The sequence below is a fragment of the Panthera uncia genome, chromosome D4, assembly GCF_023721935.1.
Source record: "Panthera uncia isolate 11264 chromosome D4, Puncia_PCG_1.0, whole genome shotgun sequence".
NCBI lineage: Eukaryota > Metazoa > Chordata > Mammalia > Carnivora > Felidae > Panthera > Panthera uncia.
In genome coordinates this window covers 10,226,890-10,244,742 of record NC_064807.1, presented here as the reverse complement: position 1 = coordinate 10,244,742, position 17,853 = coordinate 10,226,890, and the positions used below count along the sequence as shown (strand labels likewise).

General features: G+C 49.0%; 1 protein-coding gene across 2 annotated transcripts in view; it reads left to right on the top strand.

The window, feature by feature from the left end:
• Positions 1–17,405, top strand: part of KANK1 (KN motif and ankyrin repeat domains 1) — a 142,474-nt gene extending 125,069 nt beyond the window's left edge. Inside the window, exons 4-12 of one of the 2 annotated variants that reach the window (XM_049633219.1) lie at positions 626–823; positions 1,474–1,582; positions 2,763–3,005; positions 4,388–4,475; positions 7,493–7,712; positions 10,336–10,478; positions 11,308–11,508; positions 13,762–13,860; positions 14,452–17,405. In XM_049633219.1, the coding sequence (XP_049489176.1) occupies positions 626–823; positions 1,474–1,582; positions 2,763–3,005; positions 4,388–4,475; positions 7,493–7,712; positions 10,336–10,478; positions 11,308–11,508; positions 13,762–13,860; positions 14,452–14,514 (1,364 nt within the window). In that variant the 3' untranslated portion in view covers positions 14,515–17,405. The remainder of the gene's footprint in view (positions 1–625; positions 824–1,473; positions 1,583–2,762; positions 3,006–4,387; positions 4,476–7,492; positions 7,713–10,335; positions 10,479–11,307; positions 11,509–13,761; positions 13,861–14,451) is intronic. The other variant, XM_049633225.1, reaches the window with a different exon arrangement.
• The last annotated feature ends 448 nt before the right edge of the window (positions 17,406–17,853 follow it).

Genomic DNA, 17,853 nt, shown 5'->3' with positions numbered 1-17,853 from the left:
GCATCAGGTACAAAGTGCTGTCAGGAGCATGAGAGACGCCCACTCTCAGCATCCCAGTGACTGGGCTGCAGTCCTCACCTCCACAGGGACCCTGGGCATGGTGGGAAATACAGGTGGAGAGGAAATACGATGTGCCAGCTTGTGGGTGGCCTAGAATATGTGGCTAAACAGGGTGGGCCGCGTTTCCTGAGCAGAGGGGAGTGTCTTAGCTTTGCTCAGGTGCGTTTGAGCCGGAATGCCACCGGGACTCCAGGGGTCGGGCTGTTGCTCTGTAGCAGTGCGCGCGAGGCGCGTGGCGGAACAAGACGGCGGTCAGGATCCTACGCTGCTGGTTCTACCCAGGCTGGGTGGTAGCAGCCAGGCCAGGAAGAAGGGAGGGAGGTGGAAGGACAGGCCCAGGCGGACCCGGATGTGGTGATAAAGGGAAGGTTGAGGGTGAAGGCGGCCTTGGGGTTTGAGTTTGGGCAGCTTGCATGGTACTGCCATATATGCAGAAAGAAAATGCAGGGAGAAAAGCCCTTGAGAAGATGATGAGTTGCATAAATCTTCAAAAAAAAAAAAAAATTGAACCCACTTCGTTCGGTCCTAACATCACACACTTGTGCACCTGTCTCCTTCCTGACAGGCAGTAGTCTGGAATACCCCTGTAAGTGCGGAGGCCTTCAGTCAGGAGGACCGTTCAACACCCAGACATCCCGGCACGAGCAAGAAGCGGGGACCACGGACGGGAGACCCCTCGGCGGCCAGGACGCCTTCCCCTCTCAGGAAAGCGCGCTGTCTCCCGTGAACCTGACAGACGACCAGATAGCCGCTGGCCTCTACGGTAATTCCCCTCACTTGGTGCCTCTCAGCCGCAGGCTTTTGGGACCCGCATTGCCTGCGTTCCAGTCTGATGTCAGTGCCTTCTAGACTGACCTGGAATAACCACTGACCTAAGAACCAAACTTTAGGAAGGTAGGCCTAGAATATCTTCTACGAAGATTCACCAAAGAAAGAGGTGTGCTATCCCCAAAGAAAACTCATCTAATTTTGTGACTTATGAAATATTTTAAACACCATTTCATTCTTCCACAGTCTGGCAGGCAGCAACTTTTCCCAGATCATCTCAGCTGAAGGAAAAGAATAGTAACAATCCCTATTTTAGTGCCTAAGTGATTTTTGAGGCCCACATGAGATACAGCGTCACTTTATACAGTGAAACCTGATACAAATGCTAGTTGTCATTGCTTTTGTTATGTCTGGAAGTACTAATAGGTTTTTTTTCCCATTTAAAAAACTTGAAATTATTTTCTTTGCATGCATACATTTTTTCCATTGGATTCTGTGCAAGTTTCTCATATGTACATGCCAAGATCTAGATTGACATAAATGTGGTGAAAAACCAAACATACGTGAGGAGAGATTTCTCGTTCACTTAACTTGTGTGCATATGAGTTATGTTAATTTCGATCACCTCGATTCCTTTTTTCACAGTATGTACCAACAGTGAAAGCACGCTGAAGTCGATCATGAAGAAGAAGGATGGCAACAGAGATTCAAATGGAGCAAAGAAGAATCTGCAGTTTGTTGGCATTAACGGAGGGTAAGGAAGATGGCGGTCCGAGCGTCTCTCCATGGTCTGTCTGTCTACTTTGCCTCCTGCCTCCTCGAGTCCCATTCAAAGGTGGCTAGTCTGGGCTGCTGCCACATTTTGGTGATGGAAGACCCCCTCAGAAAGGTGCAGTTGGGCTTCTGTCCTCTCCTCTTCTCGCTCTCTTTAAGGATATGCCACTCACTCTTGAAAGGACACCTGACGGAGCTGAGCTCTTGACATCTTCTCACCTCTGATCTGAAACCGGTAGTCTTCAACAAAAGCAGCAGGCAGCAGGTGTCCCGCGGTGTTGGCCAACTTGTGCTTACCTGTATGAGACTCAGAAACACACAGAAAGAGGCGAGAGAGCATCACTCCACGGGCCGGTGATGGCCGTCCACTCGTTGAGAATGGGCTGTTCGCTCTCCGTGCACACAAACAAAATTGTAGGGCCTTTCACTTGATGAGTAATCCAGCCGTGCGTCACTTCTTGACTCTCTAAATAGAGTGTTTATTAGCGGTTTATTCTTTTGTTTCTCATTGAGCCAGAGAAGTAGTGAAGCCAATTTGTCTTCCTACAGTTGAATCAGAGCCGCTAATCTATGAATCCATATATGGCCTCGACAAGAAAGCAGTAGTGCAGTTATTGGAGGTAATATTTGTAGCAAAGCGTACCGTAGAGATTTAACTTAATGAGGCCTGTTTTCTGAATCTTTGAAGTCGTATTGGGTGATGTGGCCCAGGAGGTCTTGGAGGACATACGGACCAGAGAAACCATGGGTTACTTACATAATCGGTTCACCGTAACACTGGTACAGTTAATGAAGCAAAACAGGAAGAATGTAAGGGAGAAGAAAAGGCACAGAAAAAAATGAACCACTGCAGACCTTAACTTCTTTCATGAAGTTAAGTTTCCTTTGATTTCTACTAACCCAGAGGTGCTGTATTTATACACATTTTTTCCTACAAGTGTATAATGATACCGATTGGGAACCCAAGTTATCCCTTTTAAGTCAGAACCCATTCAAAACCACCAGATTTTTAAATAGAACTTACTTTGAACTTCTAAATGCAGGGTCTAAAACCACTGGTGAAATGTCCGGAGTCAGTTAGCTTTCCCTGCATAAAAACTTCGGTCACGGGGTCTTTCCGGGCACGCCTTGCATCTCCTGAACTCCCAATTGCCACCTAGGTATGAAACAACTTCAAGTGATGATTCCAGCTCAGATGAAAGCTCTTCCTCCGAGTCAGATGACGAGTGTGACGTCATTGAGTATCCTCCTGAGGAAGAGGAGGAGGAAGAGGAGGACGAAGACACTCGGGGAATGGCGGAAGGGCACCACGCAGTTAATATGGAAGGTTTCAAGTCCGCCAGGGTGGAAGATGAAATGCAGGTTCCAGAATGTGAACCTGAGAAGGTGGAAATCAGAGAGAGGTGTGGTACACTCCCCTCCCCTCCCTAACCTTTCCCACGTTCAATGTGCTTGGGCAGAAGAGTTGTCCAGTTAGATTTTGCAATTGTAACTATTGGTTTGGTCTTTCTGACCCCCAAAGGAAAGCTAAACTTCATCCTCAAAGGTACGACCTCGCGTCTGCTGCTCATAAATATAGGTGGAGGGGGATAAGTTCTAGGTCTCTCAGAGGAGCGGCAAAGGGAAGGGCTCCTCAGCCTGTCACCTTTGTTTCCTTTAAACCTATTCGCGATCTAATTTTATATGTGGACCCACTGTCCACAGAACTGTTAAGTGCCACTGAGGTGTCCATCGTTTGGACAACCCACCTTATATTTAAAGGCATATTAGAATTTTGTGTGGCCAGCACATTTCTTTCAAGGTTTCAGATTATATCATTAGCCATTTTTCTGGATACTGGTGTCGGTATTGTTATAGTAACATCTCTGTGCATAAGAGGAACAGTGTTTTAGCCTCAGGGACCACATGCACCGTAAAGATGATGTAATCAGTCACATGTCTATATTTTGTTGCTCAGTGAGTGATAAGGAACACCACAAGAATGGGTTTGGGAATATCCTGAACAGCAGCTAAAATATCAAATAAATACTCTGATTGAAACGTATCTAACGATGTAGCAGATTTTACAGACTGTTAGCAAATAGAGAATCAATGCTTATAAAACAGGAGAGACTAGAACAGATGGAAATTTCAAGATGGTTTTTCCACTGTGTGAAGTATAAATAGAACATTTCACTGAACTTCTATTTAATTGTGCAAATGGAAGTTTAACTACATGAATACAAGGTAAGTGTTTCTAGTTTATATTTCCAAGTATTTTCACGTGGCTCAGGATCTTATCATCTAGATTTTTTTTTTTAACAGCTTTATTGAGATATAATTTGTGTACCATGTGTCATGCAATTTTTAAGTTGATATTTTCAGGAGGGTTCCACACTTGCAGAGTTCACAGGTGTGGTTTACTGGTCAGCATAACGGATATGTGGTAACACAGACTGCGTCAACCCCTTATGATTGAAAATATTTTTGAGAACTTAGAACAGAAGGAGGGAAAAATCTCCAGATGTTAGTCCACACTATCATAAAGGCCAAACAGGTGAAGCCAAAAGCTACCCGTATGGCCAGAGCTGAGCTCTGGCTGGACACACTGCCTCTGTGCAGTGGCTTCGATGCTTGGATGCCTGGGGACGCCTGTGTGACCTCCAGGCAAGCACCTTATACCACCACGACCTGCTCCAGGTCAACTTGGGGCCTCTTGTGTTTTAAAGGACTGTAGAGTTGGAAATAAAAATACCTTTCCTTTTGTGGCCAAACATAAGCTCTCTTTTGTCTTGTCCCCTTTTAGGTATGAATTAAGTGAAAAGATGTTATCTGCATGCAACTTACTGAAAAATAACATAAATGACCCCAAAGCTTTGACCAGCAAGGACATGGTGAGTCTTCCTTACAGACACTGTCCCCAGTCCGTACAAAGGACCCGAGTGGACCCCATTGTGAGGGTGTCTCTTGCCTGCCCTGAGCTGTTGTCACTCGTGTGCCTTTCCCCGAACTATTTCTCACTCGTGTATGCAGAGTGGGCCTCACGCCCATTGAACGGAAGGCGAACTGCAGTCAGGCGTCAGCTTTCTACAGGTTCTGCTTCTGCTCACAGAACCTTGTCATCCAGGGAGAAGAGTCACCAGAATTTTTTTTTTTTTTTTCAAGTTGGCGTGTGTTTTTCAAAGCAACCTCTCTGGGCCGAGGTCAGCATTCCTTTCAATTATGAAACTGTGTATTAAGTTCTGATGTGGAATGCAGGCAGCCACTATTTTTAAACTTAGGAGTGACTGTACTTGTCATTGTCGCACACTTTGAGAGACTTGGAAACACGCGGCAGAGAAGCTGGGGGTCGCTTTGGGCACATGAATGGCCCAGCGAAGGACAGGTGAGCGTTTCCGTGGCGATGGTGCTTCTGATACCATGGCCGAGCTCGTCGCTCCCTCGTGTGCTGATGACGTTTGGAGGTGCAGCTCCTCTCGCAGTCAGACTGGCCCTCTGACGGACACTTCTCGCAGCACAGTGAGAAAAATGTAAATTCTCAGTTACGTTAGATCCAGTTTGCATTTGAATATTTGCATCTTGTTAATGTGAAGTTTTATGCTGCATCTGTCAGCAGCCAGTGAGAAAGTTGATTTCTAAGTTTCAGAGGATTATGAAGTTATGAAACCAAAATGTTAGAACAAGAAGGGACTTCAGGGGCTGCCTAATCCTGGAAAGGCGCAGTTTTCATCATGTACAACACACACAATCTGAAGAAGAGCTGGTGACAGCCATCACAGGCATGAGAGGTCCCTGGGCGTGCACACCTGTGAGGCCACTGTATTCTGGTATATCCTGTCTTAACTGAGGCCCTAGAGATTATGAGATTCGTCTAGAGCTAGTTAACTAGCTACTAGTCAGTACTGGGGCTAGATTTTACCTGTCTCAAGTCCTGGTCCGTGTTTTATTTCTCCTCTCTGAATCCTTTTTGTTAAATTATGTTTTCTTCACCCATTTGTTTACATTGCTATAGAAACTTAAATTTATCAGAGCCAGCTGTGTCTTGACATTGAATCAGTGTGCTGAGGAAGGAGCACGGCGGTGATGTTTACAGAAGGAAATACTAAATAAAACCCCTGACCTAGAGGGATCACAGAACCACATGTTGAACTCCATCAGCATAAACTAAATCCCTGTCCTTGCTTCAGTCACAAATAGCAAAACCAGGAAACGTCACTGCAGTGTTCATATTTCCCACAAGGTTTAACCTAAACTTAAAAACTGGTGCCTCTGAACCCTAGGTCTTATAGCCATAATAGACTTTTTCTTCTACCATTCCCAAAATATTGGTGCTGTGGCCCCAGGTTGCCAAGCATGTTGTCACATGTCACATGTCACTCTGTGCTCAGTACCTTTTTGCTTAAGTTGAACCCACTTGGTGAAAAAGTGTTTAAAGCATTGTTCTGTGAAAAGTGGGAGACACCTGAATGATGACATTGCCGGGGCCAGGTAACCATCACAGGACAGCACGTATGTATCCGTAACAGACTTCGTCACCCAGATGACACAGTTCCCTTCCCTCTGCGTGATGATGGACTCCAGAGAAATGGAAATCTGAATATGTAAAAGAGTGAGCAGAAGAAAACATGTGATGCATTTTTTTCCAACCCAGGACGCTTTTTACCAGGTGGCCCAAAGTATGACCGAATGGGCTAAAACTGAATAATCGGTAGCAGGATGATAAAGATACAGAAGCTGTACAATTCCAGCTCCAGCCTCTGTAGAAAGGGGACTTCCTGGGTTCTGGTGCTTTTGACAGAGGCGGTCCATCTTTCTCTGATATATTTTGAAGTCTTTAAAGAGTGAGCAACAAGGGGCACCTGGCTGATTCAGTACAGCACGTGACTTTTGATCTTGGGATCGTGAGATCACGAGGCCCAAGCCCAAGCCCCGCATTGGGCACAGAACTCACTGTAAAAAACAAACAAACAAACAAACAGAAAAACAAGCAAAGCACAAATGAATGGATGGTAAACTCATGTAAAAGAGGGCTCATGGAAGAAGTGTTATAGCTCTTCCCATCACCAGCAGTGGCTACCCACAGTCTGCACCGAACTTCATACGGTCTGGGATTGACTTGATTGCCCAGGAAACAAACGCCATGTTCGTGTGTCCACAGCCCAAGGGAGGGCGCATGGGGCTCGTGATCAGATGCAGAGGATCCTGAATGAGAAATGTCATTTGTTTGGGACCTGCTTTTTAAGCCCTTTCCATGGTTGAACGTTTGTATCTGGGATTGGAGTGACAATGAACTGACTACACGCTTACAGTCTCCCAGCCCAGTGCTGTGGGGATGTTGAAGGAGTTGAGGTTGGTCTGTATAGGAAGAAAGCAGCATCATCAAGTGTGGGTGAGGTCACTTCTTCTGTCCCGACTACTCTGAAAATCAGGTGCAGGGCCAGCACAATTACATAATATTAATAGTTCGTTTATCACTGGAGCCAGGCCTGAGCGTTTTCATGTGTATTGCCTCGTTTGTCCTCCTGGCGAGTGCTGTGGGGCAAAGGTATTCTTACCATCCCCGTTTTGCAGATGTGTAAACTTAGGCACAGAATGAGTGTCTTTCCCAGGATTGTACGGCCCACAAGTAGCAGAGCCAGATTTTGAACCTTGCTGGTGGAGCGCCTGAGTATTGCTGTCTGACCTCTTCTTTAGAAGTTAGAACGTGTCTGTCGTTGAAAAGCAGGAGGGACGTTCCAGTTTGGAGTTTGAGGCTTCTCTTAGGGCTCTGCGTTTCATTAGTCATTCTTTGAGAGCAAATTCTAACTGCACGCACCCTGACTATAAAAGGCCTCATTTCTTGGGCTGGCAGCTGGGTCTCAGAAAGGTCTATAAATAGAAGAACTAATGCCCCTTGCTGGTGTCTTGGCAGCGGTCCTGTCTGAACACCCTGCAGCACGAGTGGTTCCGCGTATCCAGTCAGAAGTCGGCCTGCCCGGCCATGGTAGGGGACTACATAGCTGCTTTTGAGGCTGTCTCCCCGGACGTCCTGCGCCACATCATCAACATGGCGGATGGCAACGGCAACACGGCCCTCCATTACAGCGTGTCACATTCCAATTTCGAGATCGTGAAGCTGCTCTTGGACGCCGGTGCGTTGGCCGTCCTGGTCTCTTCCCCTCAGCACTTGGGGTGGGACTCATCTCAAAGAGGCTGGTTGAGCCACACCTCAGTTCTGTGACCACCCTGACACCCTTTCCATTGCTTTTCCGCATGATGTGGCCAAGAATGTCATCCTTGAGTCACTGAGGGGAGGCGTGAAATGGAAACAAAGCAGGGTGGCACGGATTCCACGTCTGTTTGGAGGGGAGGTTTTAAGGATAGTCTTGCTGCAGTTCCACTGAGTTTAGGCGAGGTATATCCCTGGAGGTGAACATGACTCAGGGTCCCTCCTGAGCTGAGTCATGCAGGCTGGGCGGGTGCGCTCTCAGGAGACAGATCACTGCTCGTAGGGCCAGAGTCACAGCTTTGGTGTCCCCAGGCTGCTCTTCCTGTCCTGGCTCCCCGACCCCATCCAACTGCCTCACAGATATGTACAGTTAGCCGAGATGGGGACCATGCAAAGCCACTATACCAGATTATAGTAGAATCATCACCAATTTTATTCCCACCAAAATATACCTTGTTATTGACAACTCAGCATAGAGTGAAGAAATTGTTACTCTTCTCTCTGAGCCATAGTAATGAGGACAGTGACAAATCTTGTTTATAACTGGAATATCCCATCCCAGAATATAGCCTCTGACGTGTATTAAACATGAAGCGAGGGTGTGCTAGATAGAAGGGGTCCCCTTGGAAAATTGGGAGCTTCCAACTTTTTGTTCAAATAGAGCAGCCAGTGGTTCACCTAGTCCCCAAGTGACTCTGATTTATTTTTGAAATACATATTTTAACTTCTAGTATGTGACTGATACAGAACTTATAGTACTTTGGTCTAATTAGTGAGAACAGTGTGAACATTTGATTTAGAATATGCAATAAAATTGTCCAGTTTTCATGTACTGTTTCTTGATTCAACTCTCCAATTTCTTCTACTCTGTTTTGGGGAAATTGAATTAATGCAGAGAAGTAACTGGGCAGATTTATCGTCTTTTCTAAGTTTGCTTATTCCCAGCATATGGGGCTATGTGAGGCTAAAACTGCTTCCATCTAATGAGAAGGAATTCCAAGCCTCCTTCCCAGAGGATAAACAGAGCTGCTGATACTGTCAGGCCACGTTGTTGTCTCAACAGAAAAGTGGTTAATATCCAGAAAAGCTAAACAGATTTCAGATTTTTTGCTCTTGAAAGCAACAGTTTAATCTACCCTTGGAAAATTTGTGTGGATGAGATATTTTGGTAAATCAAATGATTTCAACTCCATTGTTGGATGGCTTTGGTTAGTCACCCTTCTGGGTTTACTTAGCTTTGTACTGGTCACCATTACAGGCTGTGATTGGGGCTCCATACGGTGTGTTGGTGAACGTGGGTGACTGGCAACCATCTGTGAGGGAGTGAACATCACAGATGAGGAGCCTCTGAGAGCATGTTTGCCCACGTGCTTCTCCATCACCCAGCATTTTCTTTTCTTTTTCCCTTTCTACATAAAAAAACATGCCCTTGTGTAAATACCATCATGTTCCTGGTATGCAGTTATTTTAGAACTCAAGGGACGTTTTGTGGTAGTACCTTCTCTTTTCACCCCTTAACGATGAAACATCCTGAACATTTTAACTATATTTGGTCACATGTGAAAGCTGCTTTCCTGCATTCTCCATTCCTTTCATTTTATTAGAAAGTGCTAAAGGAATTTACTAAGGGTAATTGAGCCCCCAAAGCCTCCTTAAGAATTACAGGAATGGCTGGGGCACCTGGGTGGCTCAGTCGGTTAAGCGTCCGACTTAGGCTCAGGTCATGATCTCGTGGTCCGTGAGTTCAAGCCCTGCGTCGGGCTCTGTGCTGACAGCTCAGAGCCTGGAGCCTGCTTCAGATTCTGTGTCTCCCTCTCTCTCTGACCCTCCCCTGTTCATGCTCTGTCTCTCTCTGTCTCAAAAATAAATAAACATTAAAAATATATATATTAAAAAAAAAAAAAAGAATTACAGGAACGGAAAAGGTCGGGTTTATTGTGTCTGTCAGTCCTCACGGTTTCTTAACTGCATTTGCTCTCAGACCAAGTTCCTAGAACAGCTTGATAGGTGTCGTGGGGTTGGAGTCCGGCTTCCAAGGGCCCCAAGCAAGTCAGGGTAGCAAAATCAGGGTGTCAGAACAGGTACTGATGGCTGAGCAGGTAACACCATGGTGTTCTCTGCATAAGCCTTTACAAGTCCCTCCTAAGTATTTGTAGCTTTCACTGCCTTCTTCATTGCAAAACAGGGGTCCCCTTAACATAGATTAATATCCACATCCCAACATCTTTGTTTACCCTTCAAAGCAACCATTTCCTAGACCAAGCCCCCTGACTTCGGAGCTTCTGAAGGTCAGCCACTAGTTGGGAACAAGAGGTACCGTGGAAGCTTACTGTCACTTCTGCTGCTTCTGGCCTCACACAGTACCAAAGAGACCTTTTTTCTTGGTTTGACATGAAAACGTATTTTGCGTTTCCGTCTGAGTCACTCTGGGACTTGGAGCACCTGAGGCCATTTCACTGGCCTCCTCCAAACCCCGTTCCCTCAGGTGCTGGGGAGAAGGGACGCTGTTGGAAGGCTTCTCCCTAAAGGGACACGTGTCTTTGCAGACGTGTGTAACGTGGACCACCAGAACAAGGCGGGATACACCCCCATCATGCTGGCAGCCCTTGCCGCGGTAGAAGCAGAGAAGGACATGCGTGTCGTGGAAGAGCTCTTCGGCTGCGGGGACGTCAATGCCAAAGCCAGCCAGGTGAGCGCGCTGCGTCCCGGGCCCGCGCTTGCGCAGCTCTGACCCGCACCTTCCACCGCTGAGCATGCGCTTCCGCAGCTCTAGACCCGCGCGGGCCCGGGGCCCTGCTTCCCAACACTGAGCATGCGCCCCAGACCGTGCCGCGCTTCCGCAGCTCTGACCTGTGCGGGCCAGGGCCGTGCTTCCCGTCACTGAACATGCGCTTTGGGGCCCGGCCTCGTGTCCGCGTGGCTGCGTGGCGGTCCATAGCGACTGGGCAGAGCTGTGAGGTACTGGCTTCAGCTTCACCTTGCAGGCTCCCCACTCCCCGGCCTTGGCGCTGCCTCTGTTGGGAGCAGTGTGCATGTAAACCGTAGGTCAGCCTGCATCTGGGGGCCCGGGAGTCTCCACCGACTGCTCAGCGACAGTTGCTTCCCGACTGTCTCCATATCGTAAGCAGAGCGTGCGTGGTGCAGATGTGTTCACAGTTGGACTTTGAAGCACCTTTGAACTTGCCAGCTTCTTGCTGTAACCCGATAGATCCTGCCAGCGACAGGCGAAAACTGACCCATTACTTGACGTTGCTTAGCTCGTAGCTCAGAGTGAGAAACTCTTTCTCCCTCCGTGCCTGCCACCGCACAGCCCCACGTTAATCCCACATGTGCTTCCTTCCCTGTGTCGTCATGCCATCCCCCCCCCCCCCCCCCCCGTCTGGCCCCCCCCCCCCCCCCCCCCCCCCCCCCCCCCGGCGTAGATGCCCCCCCCCCCCCCCCCCCCCCCCTGGCTGGCCCCCCCCCCCCCCAATCTGCCAGCATGTGCTGCTGAAGCGCCCCGCCGTGCCTCCCCACAGGCGGGACAGACAGCCCTCATGCTGGCGGTCAGTCACGGGCGGATCGACATGGTGAAGGGCCTGCTGGCCTGCGGGGCCGACGTCAACATCCAGGACGACGAGGGCTCCACCGCCCTCATGTGTGCCAGTGAGCACGGGCACGTGGAGATCGTCAAGCTGCTGCTGGCCCAGCCGGGCTGCAACGGCCACCTAGAAGACAACGTAAGTGGCTCCCACGGGCCCTGCAGGGGCCACGGGGAAGGGAAAGAGCACATCCTCCCTGATGCTCTGTGGGGATTTCTGTTGTGGTCCGGGCCACCTCCTTTCCCCGTCTGGCTTGGCACCGCTTACCGTGTGCAAACTGACACTTGATTCAACTAGAGCGGAAGGCAGGAAGGTCGGCGGGCCTCGGCCCCCTCATTCGTTACAGGAGGAGGGGTGACGGGCATGGGTGAGAACCAGCTTGCCGAAGGGCCATAAACGGATTTACAACACAGAATAGAGCCAGCGTGGGCAACTTGCAGGCCCACGAAGAGGAGAGGACCAGGTCCCCAGTCCTGGAAATCTGGACTGCGAGTTGTTCCGGGCTGGGTTATTGCATGCCTTGATCCACTTGTTAGCACACTGAAACGCTTTCCCACCCGTGAAATGAAGGCAAGCCTGCCCTTCCCTGGGGCCCGTCAGAGTGGCTGATTCATGCAGCTCCTCAGCCATCGGCCCTCCAGACCATCCCGGCTCCTTTGAGCACACCTCCCCCACTCCTGCTCTGCTTTTCCATCTTCCGCATCCGATCCGTTCTCCCGGTTCCTGAGCTGTCCCTGTTCGAGATAACCCCTGGCCCGGGACACGTCGTAAGGAAAGTTGCAGCTTCCGGATGTCTCCGGATCAAAGGGGAAGAGTACCAACAGGTGAAGGCCCAGGAACTAATATTTGGGTGGTGACATGGTTCCAAGTGCAAAGGTCACAGAAGTCAGGCTGGATTGGTTCTATTTTGGAAAGTTTGTCTCTGTGGAGCACAGGTTTGGACCAGAGCTTCCTTCAGATCAAAACACTAAAACATTAGAAGGAAAATATCCTTTTTTACACTTAATGTCGGGTCCCTGTGGGCCCAAGCCAGCAGGAAGAGCAAACCCGTGCAGGTATTTACTGGTACCAAGGGCTGACGGGCTTCCGCAGATGCACGCACTTCCCTGGGAGTGAACGCCTTCCGCTGGAGCAGGGAGACAGCTTCCACCTCCCCTTTCCTCAAGAGCAGTTTGTGTTTCATGTGTCTTGTTTTTCGTTTGCTTATACTTTACTCTTCGCTTAGCAAAGAACAGCCTGTAAATGTGGTAAGAAGAGGCCAGAGAACCGCAGTGGCTTCCGGAAATGCTGGCCACCTCAGCTAATTGTCTGCTTCCTTATGCTTAATGGAAGACGAGGGCATGCAGCTGGCCTCCCCTGGACAAGTCGCTCCGAGTATTCTGGGTGGGAGGGAAGGACCATAGATGCCAGCCACATGGGAATTGTTTCCTGCTGCTAGGGACCATAAGGGAATCCTTATTCCAAGACCAGATGGAAAATAGTTTGTGCTGGGTTTTTTTTGTTTGTTTTTTGTTTGTTTTTGCTTTATTCCTCCTTTACATCCTCTAAATCCCTGCAATTTAATGGGAACCAAACATTTCACTGGAAACTTTTTAACTTTTCCATATTTAGTGTTTCCCCCCATACTTTTCTTTTAAAATTCTTTTTAATGTTTGTTTTTGAGAGACACAGAGTGCAAGTGGGCGGGGGGGCAGAGGGATAGGGAGGCATAGAATCCAAAGCAGGCTCCAGACTCTGAGCCTGGCTCTGAGCCCAGAGCCAGATGCGGGCATCGAACTCAGGAACCGGGAGACTGTGACCTGAGCGGAAGTCGGAAGCTTAGCCAACTGAGCCCCCCCCCCCCCCAGTCACCCCACCCGCATGTTTTCATAAGATGTATTTCTGCAAGGCAGCAGGATTCACAGCATTCGATTGGGGGTGATCAGGGCTGGAGGAGGGACTCCTTCCGGAAGAGGAAAGCTAAAAGATCTTTGACAAATTGCAGGGTGTCAGAACACACTGTGGTATTGCCTGCTCCCTTGGAAATATAAGGAAAAAAGAAACTATGTTTCCACCCACATCTTCCCCTAGAGCCCCCAGCTGGTGGGAAGAATAGTTGAGAAATTTCTTTGCAGGCAGCCTGCATTTGTTGAGCACGTACTGTGCACACATCTACACTCTAACCACCGTGAGCCAGAGGGGATGAGGTGATTCTTCTCCAACTGGGACTTCCCCATTGTGGATGCTGTGCCCCATTCATCCTTAGGGCTTAGCACACAGAGGTCCGGAAAAGTCTCCTGAAGAACTGAACAAATTTGGGGAACTTTATCAGTTCTTGGAAAGTATTTGTTTTGCTCCCATTTGGCTGTCCGTAAGTGTGAGAAACCCAGCCTGGCTTGTTCTTTCCTTAAGGACGGCAGCACGGCACTCTCGATAGCCCTGGAGGCGGGACACAAGGACATCGCCGTTCTCCTGTACGCCCATGTCAACTTCGCGAAGGCCCAGTCTCCGGTCAGTGTTGTGCATTTGACATTTGTGAACAGGCCGAAATCCAGCAGGCTGGCCGGCCCCCCTCTTCGGGAGCTGGCAGGCAGTGCGGGTTTTCTGAGGATTCTGAAAATGGGAGTTTTAGTCTGGAACTTGAGAGTTCATGATTTTTGCCCCGCCCACAAGGCCAGGAGTGCTGATGGTTAGCAGCACAGAGGCTGGGCACCTGCTTGTCCTTGGGAAGCAAACATTCGCTTATGCCCTCCTCACGTGAAGGGTTTATTTCTGGACAGAATTATCCAAGTGGCACATCGTGTGCCCGTGAGTACATATTGCTACGTTCCTGGCATTTTTCCTAAAGCAGACAGTAAGCAGCAACCTCTGTTCCCAGAGCCCACTCTTAGCAGGACAGCGACTTCCCAGGACAGCCGGACAGCTGCTCAGAGCAGCTCCTGCTGATGGGTCTGTGTCCCCTGTCCCAGCTGCCCTCACGCTGGCTCACAGGTGGTTGTCAGCTGTGGCGGGCACAGCCCCTGTTATAGAGGACACATCTGCTTGAGGTCACTCATTAACTGTCCCCCCCCCCTTTTTTTTTTTTCCTTTCCTGGTCTCTAGGGCACCCCCAGGCTTGGAAGGAAGACATCTCCTGGCCCCACCCACCGGAGTTCATTTGACTGATTATATGCAAATAGCCGTCCATTTACATGCCACCACTAAGCTGCTAATTGTTCCTCTTGGGGTGACAGATACTGAATGTATGCGTACTGTGCCTGAGCTCACCAGCAAACAGAACGGGTAAGCCAGGGCGGAAGCCTGGAGCTGCACGGTGGGGGCGGAGCCAGCAGGGGCGTGCCGCCCGGCACACCCCGCCTCCCACCTGGCCGCCTTCCCTGTGCGCGGGGCGCGCCCACCCCCGTCTCTGTTGCTGTCGAGTCTCTGCTCCGTTATGTACAGTCGTAGGATACGGTGACCTGGCCTGAGCGGGCAGCCCCTACTCCCTTCTCTCCCGCCCTCGCCACTGGCGAGAAGCGTCAGGTTCTCACTGGCTTGGCGTTCTTAGCAATTGTCTGCAAGTATTTATATTTACCCCTTGTGGAGCCATTGGAAAGCTCTGAAAATCCCATTCCGGGAGGGTTTTGTTGATTTTCCTTTTGTCTTCACTGTTGGAAAGCGAGGGAGTGGAGATGACCAATCGTCAGCACCTTGGGCCTGGCCTGGTAGATTCCTGGTTTAAAAATAGAAGACAGAACTCTCGGAAAGTACAAAACTTAATGAAAAGAAAGCTTTTCGGTTGGGTTTATCTGGGTGGGTGTTATTATATGACTTTTTATATAAAAGGCATCTATATAAAATTGACACAGTATTTTCACCTTTTATATTCCGTCGTCATTGAGACATGAAGAAGTACGTGTAACATTACCATGTTTTTAATTAATAATTGCACAAATCTGTACCTAATGACAAGGGTTGAATCACGTTAGAGGAATTGGCTATATATTTGCCTCTAGAGAAACATAGTGTAGTTCTCCACGTATTTATGGATTCCTTTCTACCATGTCACATTTACTTTGGTCTTAAATGTATTTAAATGTTTGAAGTGCCTTAGACTCTTGCCATATTTTCAAAATAAAATTTCATTAAGTGCTCTTGCTTGTCCCGGCTTCATCTCTGACAGCTGTCTGCCCGATCCTATTGACTTACAGCAGTGGCAGCAAAAGCTGACGGATTGTGCCGGCAGGGACTGCTGGCCCGCTGGTCTTGCACTTGGACGAGACGAGACACCTTCTGAGAGCACTGCGTTTGCATGGCTCTGCCCGTTACTCAGGTTGCACGTCGGGAGTCGGAAATTTAAGGCCTTATTAGGCACACAGCTCATCAGACAGGTAACTTCCGAGTGGAGGCGACGAGTTAGCTCTTGTCAGGCCTCTGGTCCTGGTTTCGGGTACAGCTGCTGGGTGACTGCACCTGCCTTGCAGCCTTTTCTACAAAGTGAAGGGGATCCAGTCTATCTCGTTTCAATGAAGAAACGTGGCCGCCAAAATGCAAATGAGGTGCATGGGCCCGGTTGCCAGTGGTGAATTTTAACCCAGGCCATTTATGAGGTGTACCAGAGAATCATCACGGGTTCTTGCACGTTTCTTTCCCTTCTTCCTCTTTCCTTCTTCTCCTCTGCTCATTCATTGCTGGGCTTGAGAAAGAGACCAGAGAACAGATGTTCCCAGCAGGTGTGCACCACGATGCCTGTCCTAGAAAGCCTGTTGTTTCACAGGCTTAGAGGTGTGGTTGTTTAGAGAACAACTCAGAGGAGCTCTGAAAAGTAGCACTGGGAATTGAGGCCAACTTGGGGCCGTATGTGATGGCCCCCAAGTCCCATGCCGGGACATCTAGGGCAGAAGGACCATCCTCTTCCATGAACCGTGAAAGTGAAGTCACAGCTGCCTGGGGACGCGAACATCTTTGTCCATCCCGGGGTAGCTCAGGGATTGGCACTAAATTTCAGTTCGCATAGTTATTCAAGCTCCTTCAGACCTGAAAGAGCACAATAAATTAAAGCAGAAGGTTGTGTGTGTGAAGAAAAGTGGCGCTGTGAGTTCGGTACCCTTTAATGGCATGACGTGCCTTTTGAGCAGGGAGGGCTGCATCTCTGCTGGTTTGTGGTCCAGGGAGTTTTGTTCTGTTTGACAAGAGAAGTCATTAATAATGTCAGTGCATGAGCAAACAAATTCCTACGTCTGTGGTTCATTGCAGATTTCTTATGCTAAATTTTGCAAAAGAAAATGAGTGAGTGTTTTATCATGGAGTGTGGTCTTAACTCAATACAGAATCGAGCTGCCGGGAGCTCTGCTTTGTGCCTTGTTTGCTCTGCTAACACTGGGCACTTACAAGGCTTTTTATTTTGGGATCTTGGCACATTATATAAACCATCCTGATTGTCCCCCATTGGTGTAGCTGCAGTTTCTTGAGCCACAAGTCTATAAGGCTATAAAGGAATGTGTGACAGGACACTGGGGCAGGTTCCCCCACGTGAGGCCGGCCTAGGGCTGGAGACTCCCGATCTTGTTTTCTGGCAGATGTGATGAGAAGCCTAAATCTGTAAGTGACAGCCTCTGTTTTCTTACCCTGGAAAATTAGAAGCTGAAGACACCCCTAGACAAAAGGGTAGAGCAGTGGGAACTTTGAGACTTTAACATTAAGAAACAAAGGGACGCCTGGGTGGCTCAGTCAGTTGAGCGTCTGACTGTGGCTAAGGTCATGATGTCAGGGTTTGTGGGTTCAAGCCCCCAGTCGGGCTCTGTGCTGACAGCTCAGATCCTGGAGCCTGATTCTGACAGATTCTGTGTCTCCCTCTCTCTCTGCCCCTCCCCCACTCACACACATGCTTACTCTCTCTTTCTCTCAAAAATAAATTTAAAACATTAAAAAAAAAACACAACAAAAACGTGAAATACAACTTGTCCTGCTCCACCGTGGCTTAGTGGACTAAACCCTGTGTGGGGGTGGGGAGGGCTGGGGGAGCCTTGCTGCTGGAGAAAGTTACCAGGAGTATGCGTTCTAGACCAGCCCCCCCCCCCCCCATAAGTGGAGTGCTGGGCTCTGGGGCTCTGGCTTGTAACTTGCCAGTCCTGTGGCGGGAAGATTCGCGGGTGTGCAGGTGTGTGGTAACCCTCGCAGATGGGATCAGGTCCTAATGAGTAATTTTTTGCCTGTTTGGTGGGAACTTCCGCGTCCACGGCACGCGTCAGAAATGGTTGCAGGACCTGGGGAAAATGCCCATTCTGAGCTTCACCCGAAGCAGCAGCAGCCCAGGTGTTTCTCAACACGGCCTTTGGTCCACACTGAGAACTGTTTTAGTCCCAAATTAGGAGAACTACCGTAGTTCTTTTGTATACAAGTTGGATGGGGCAGAGACAACAGTAACAAAACAAGAGGCATTATGCTGCATCTTTTATCTTGGGTGTATAAGGAGCCCTGGTAGTCTGTGTGTGTCCGTGTTGGATGGCATTTCCGTAACTCCGC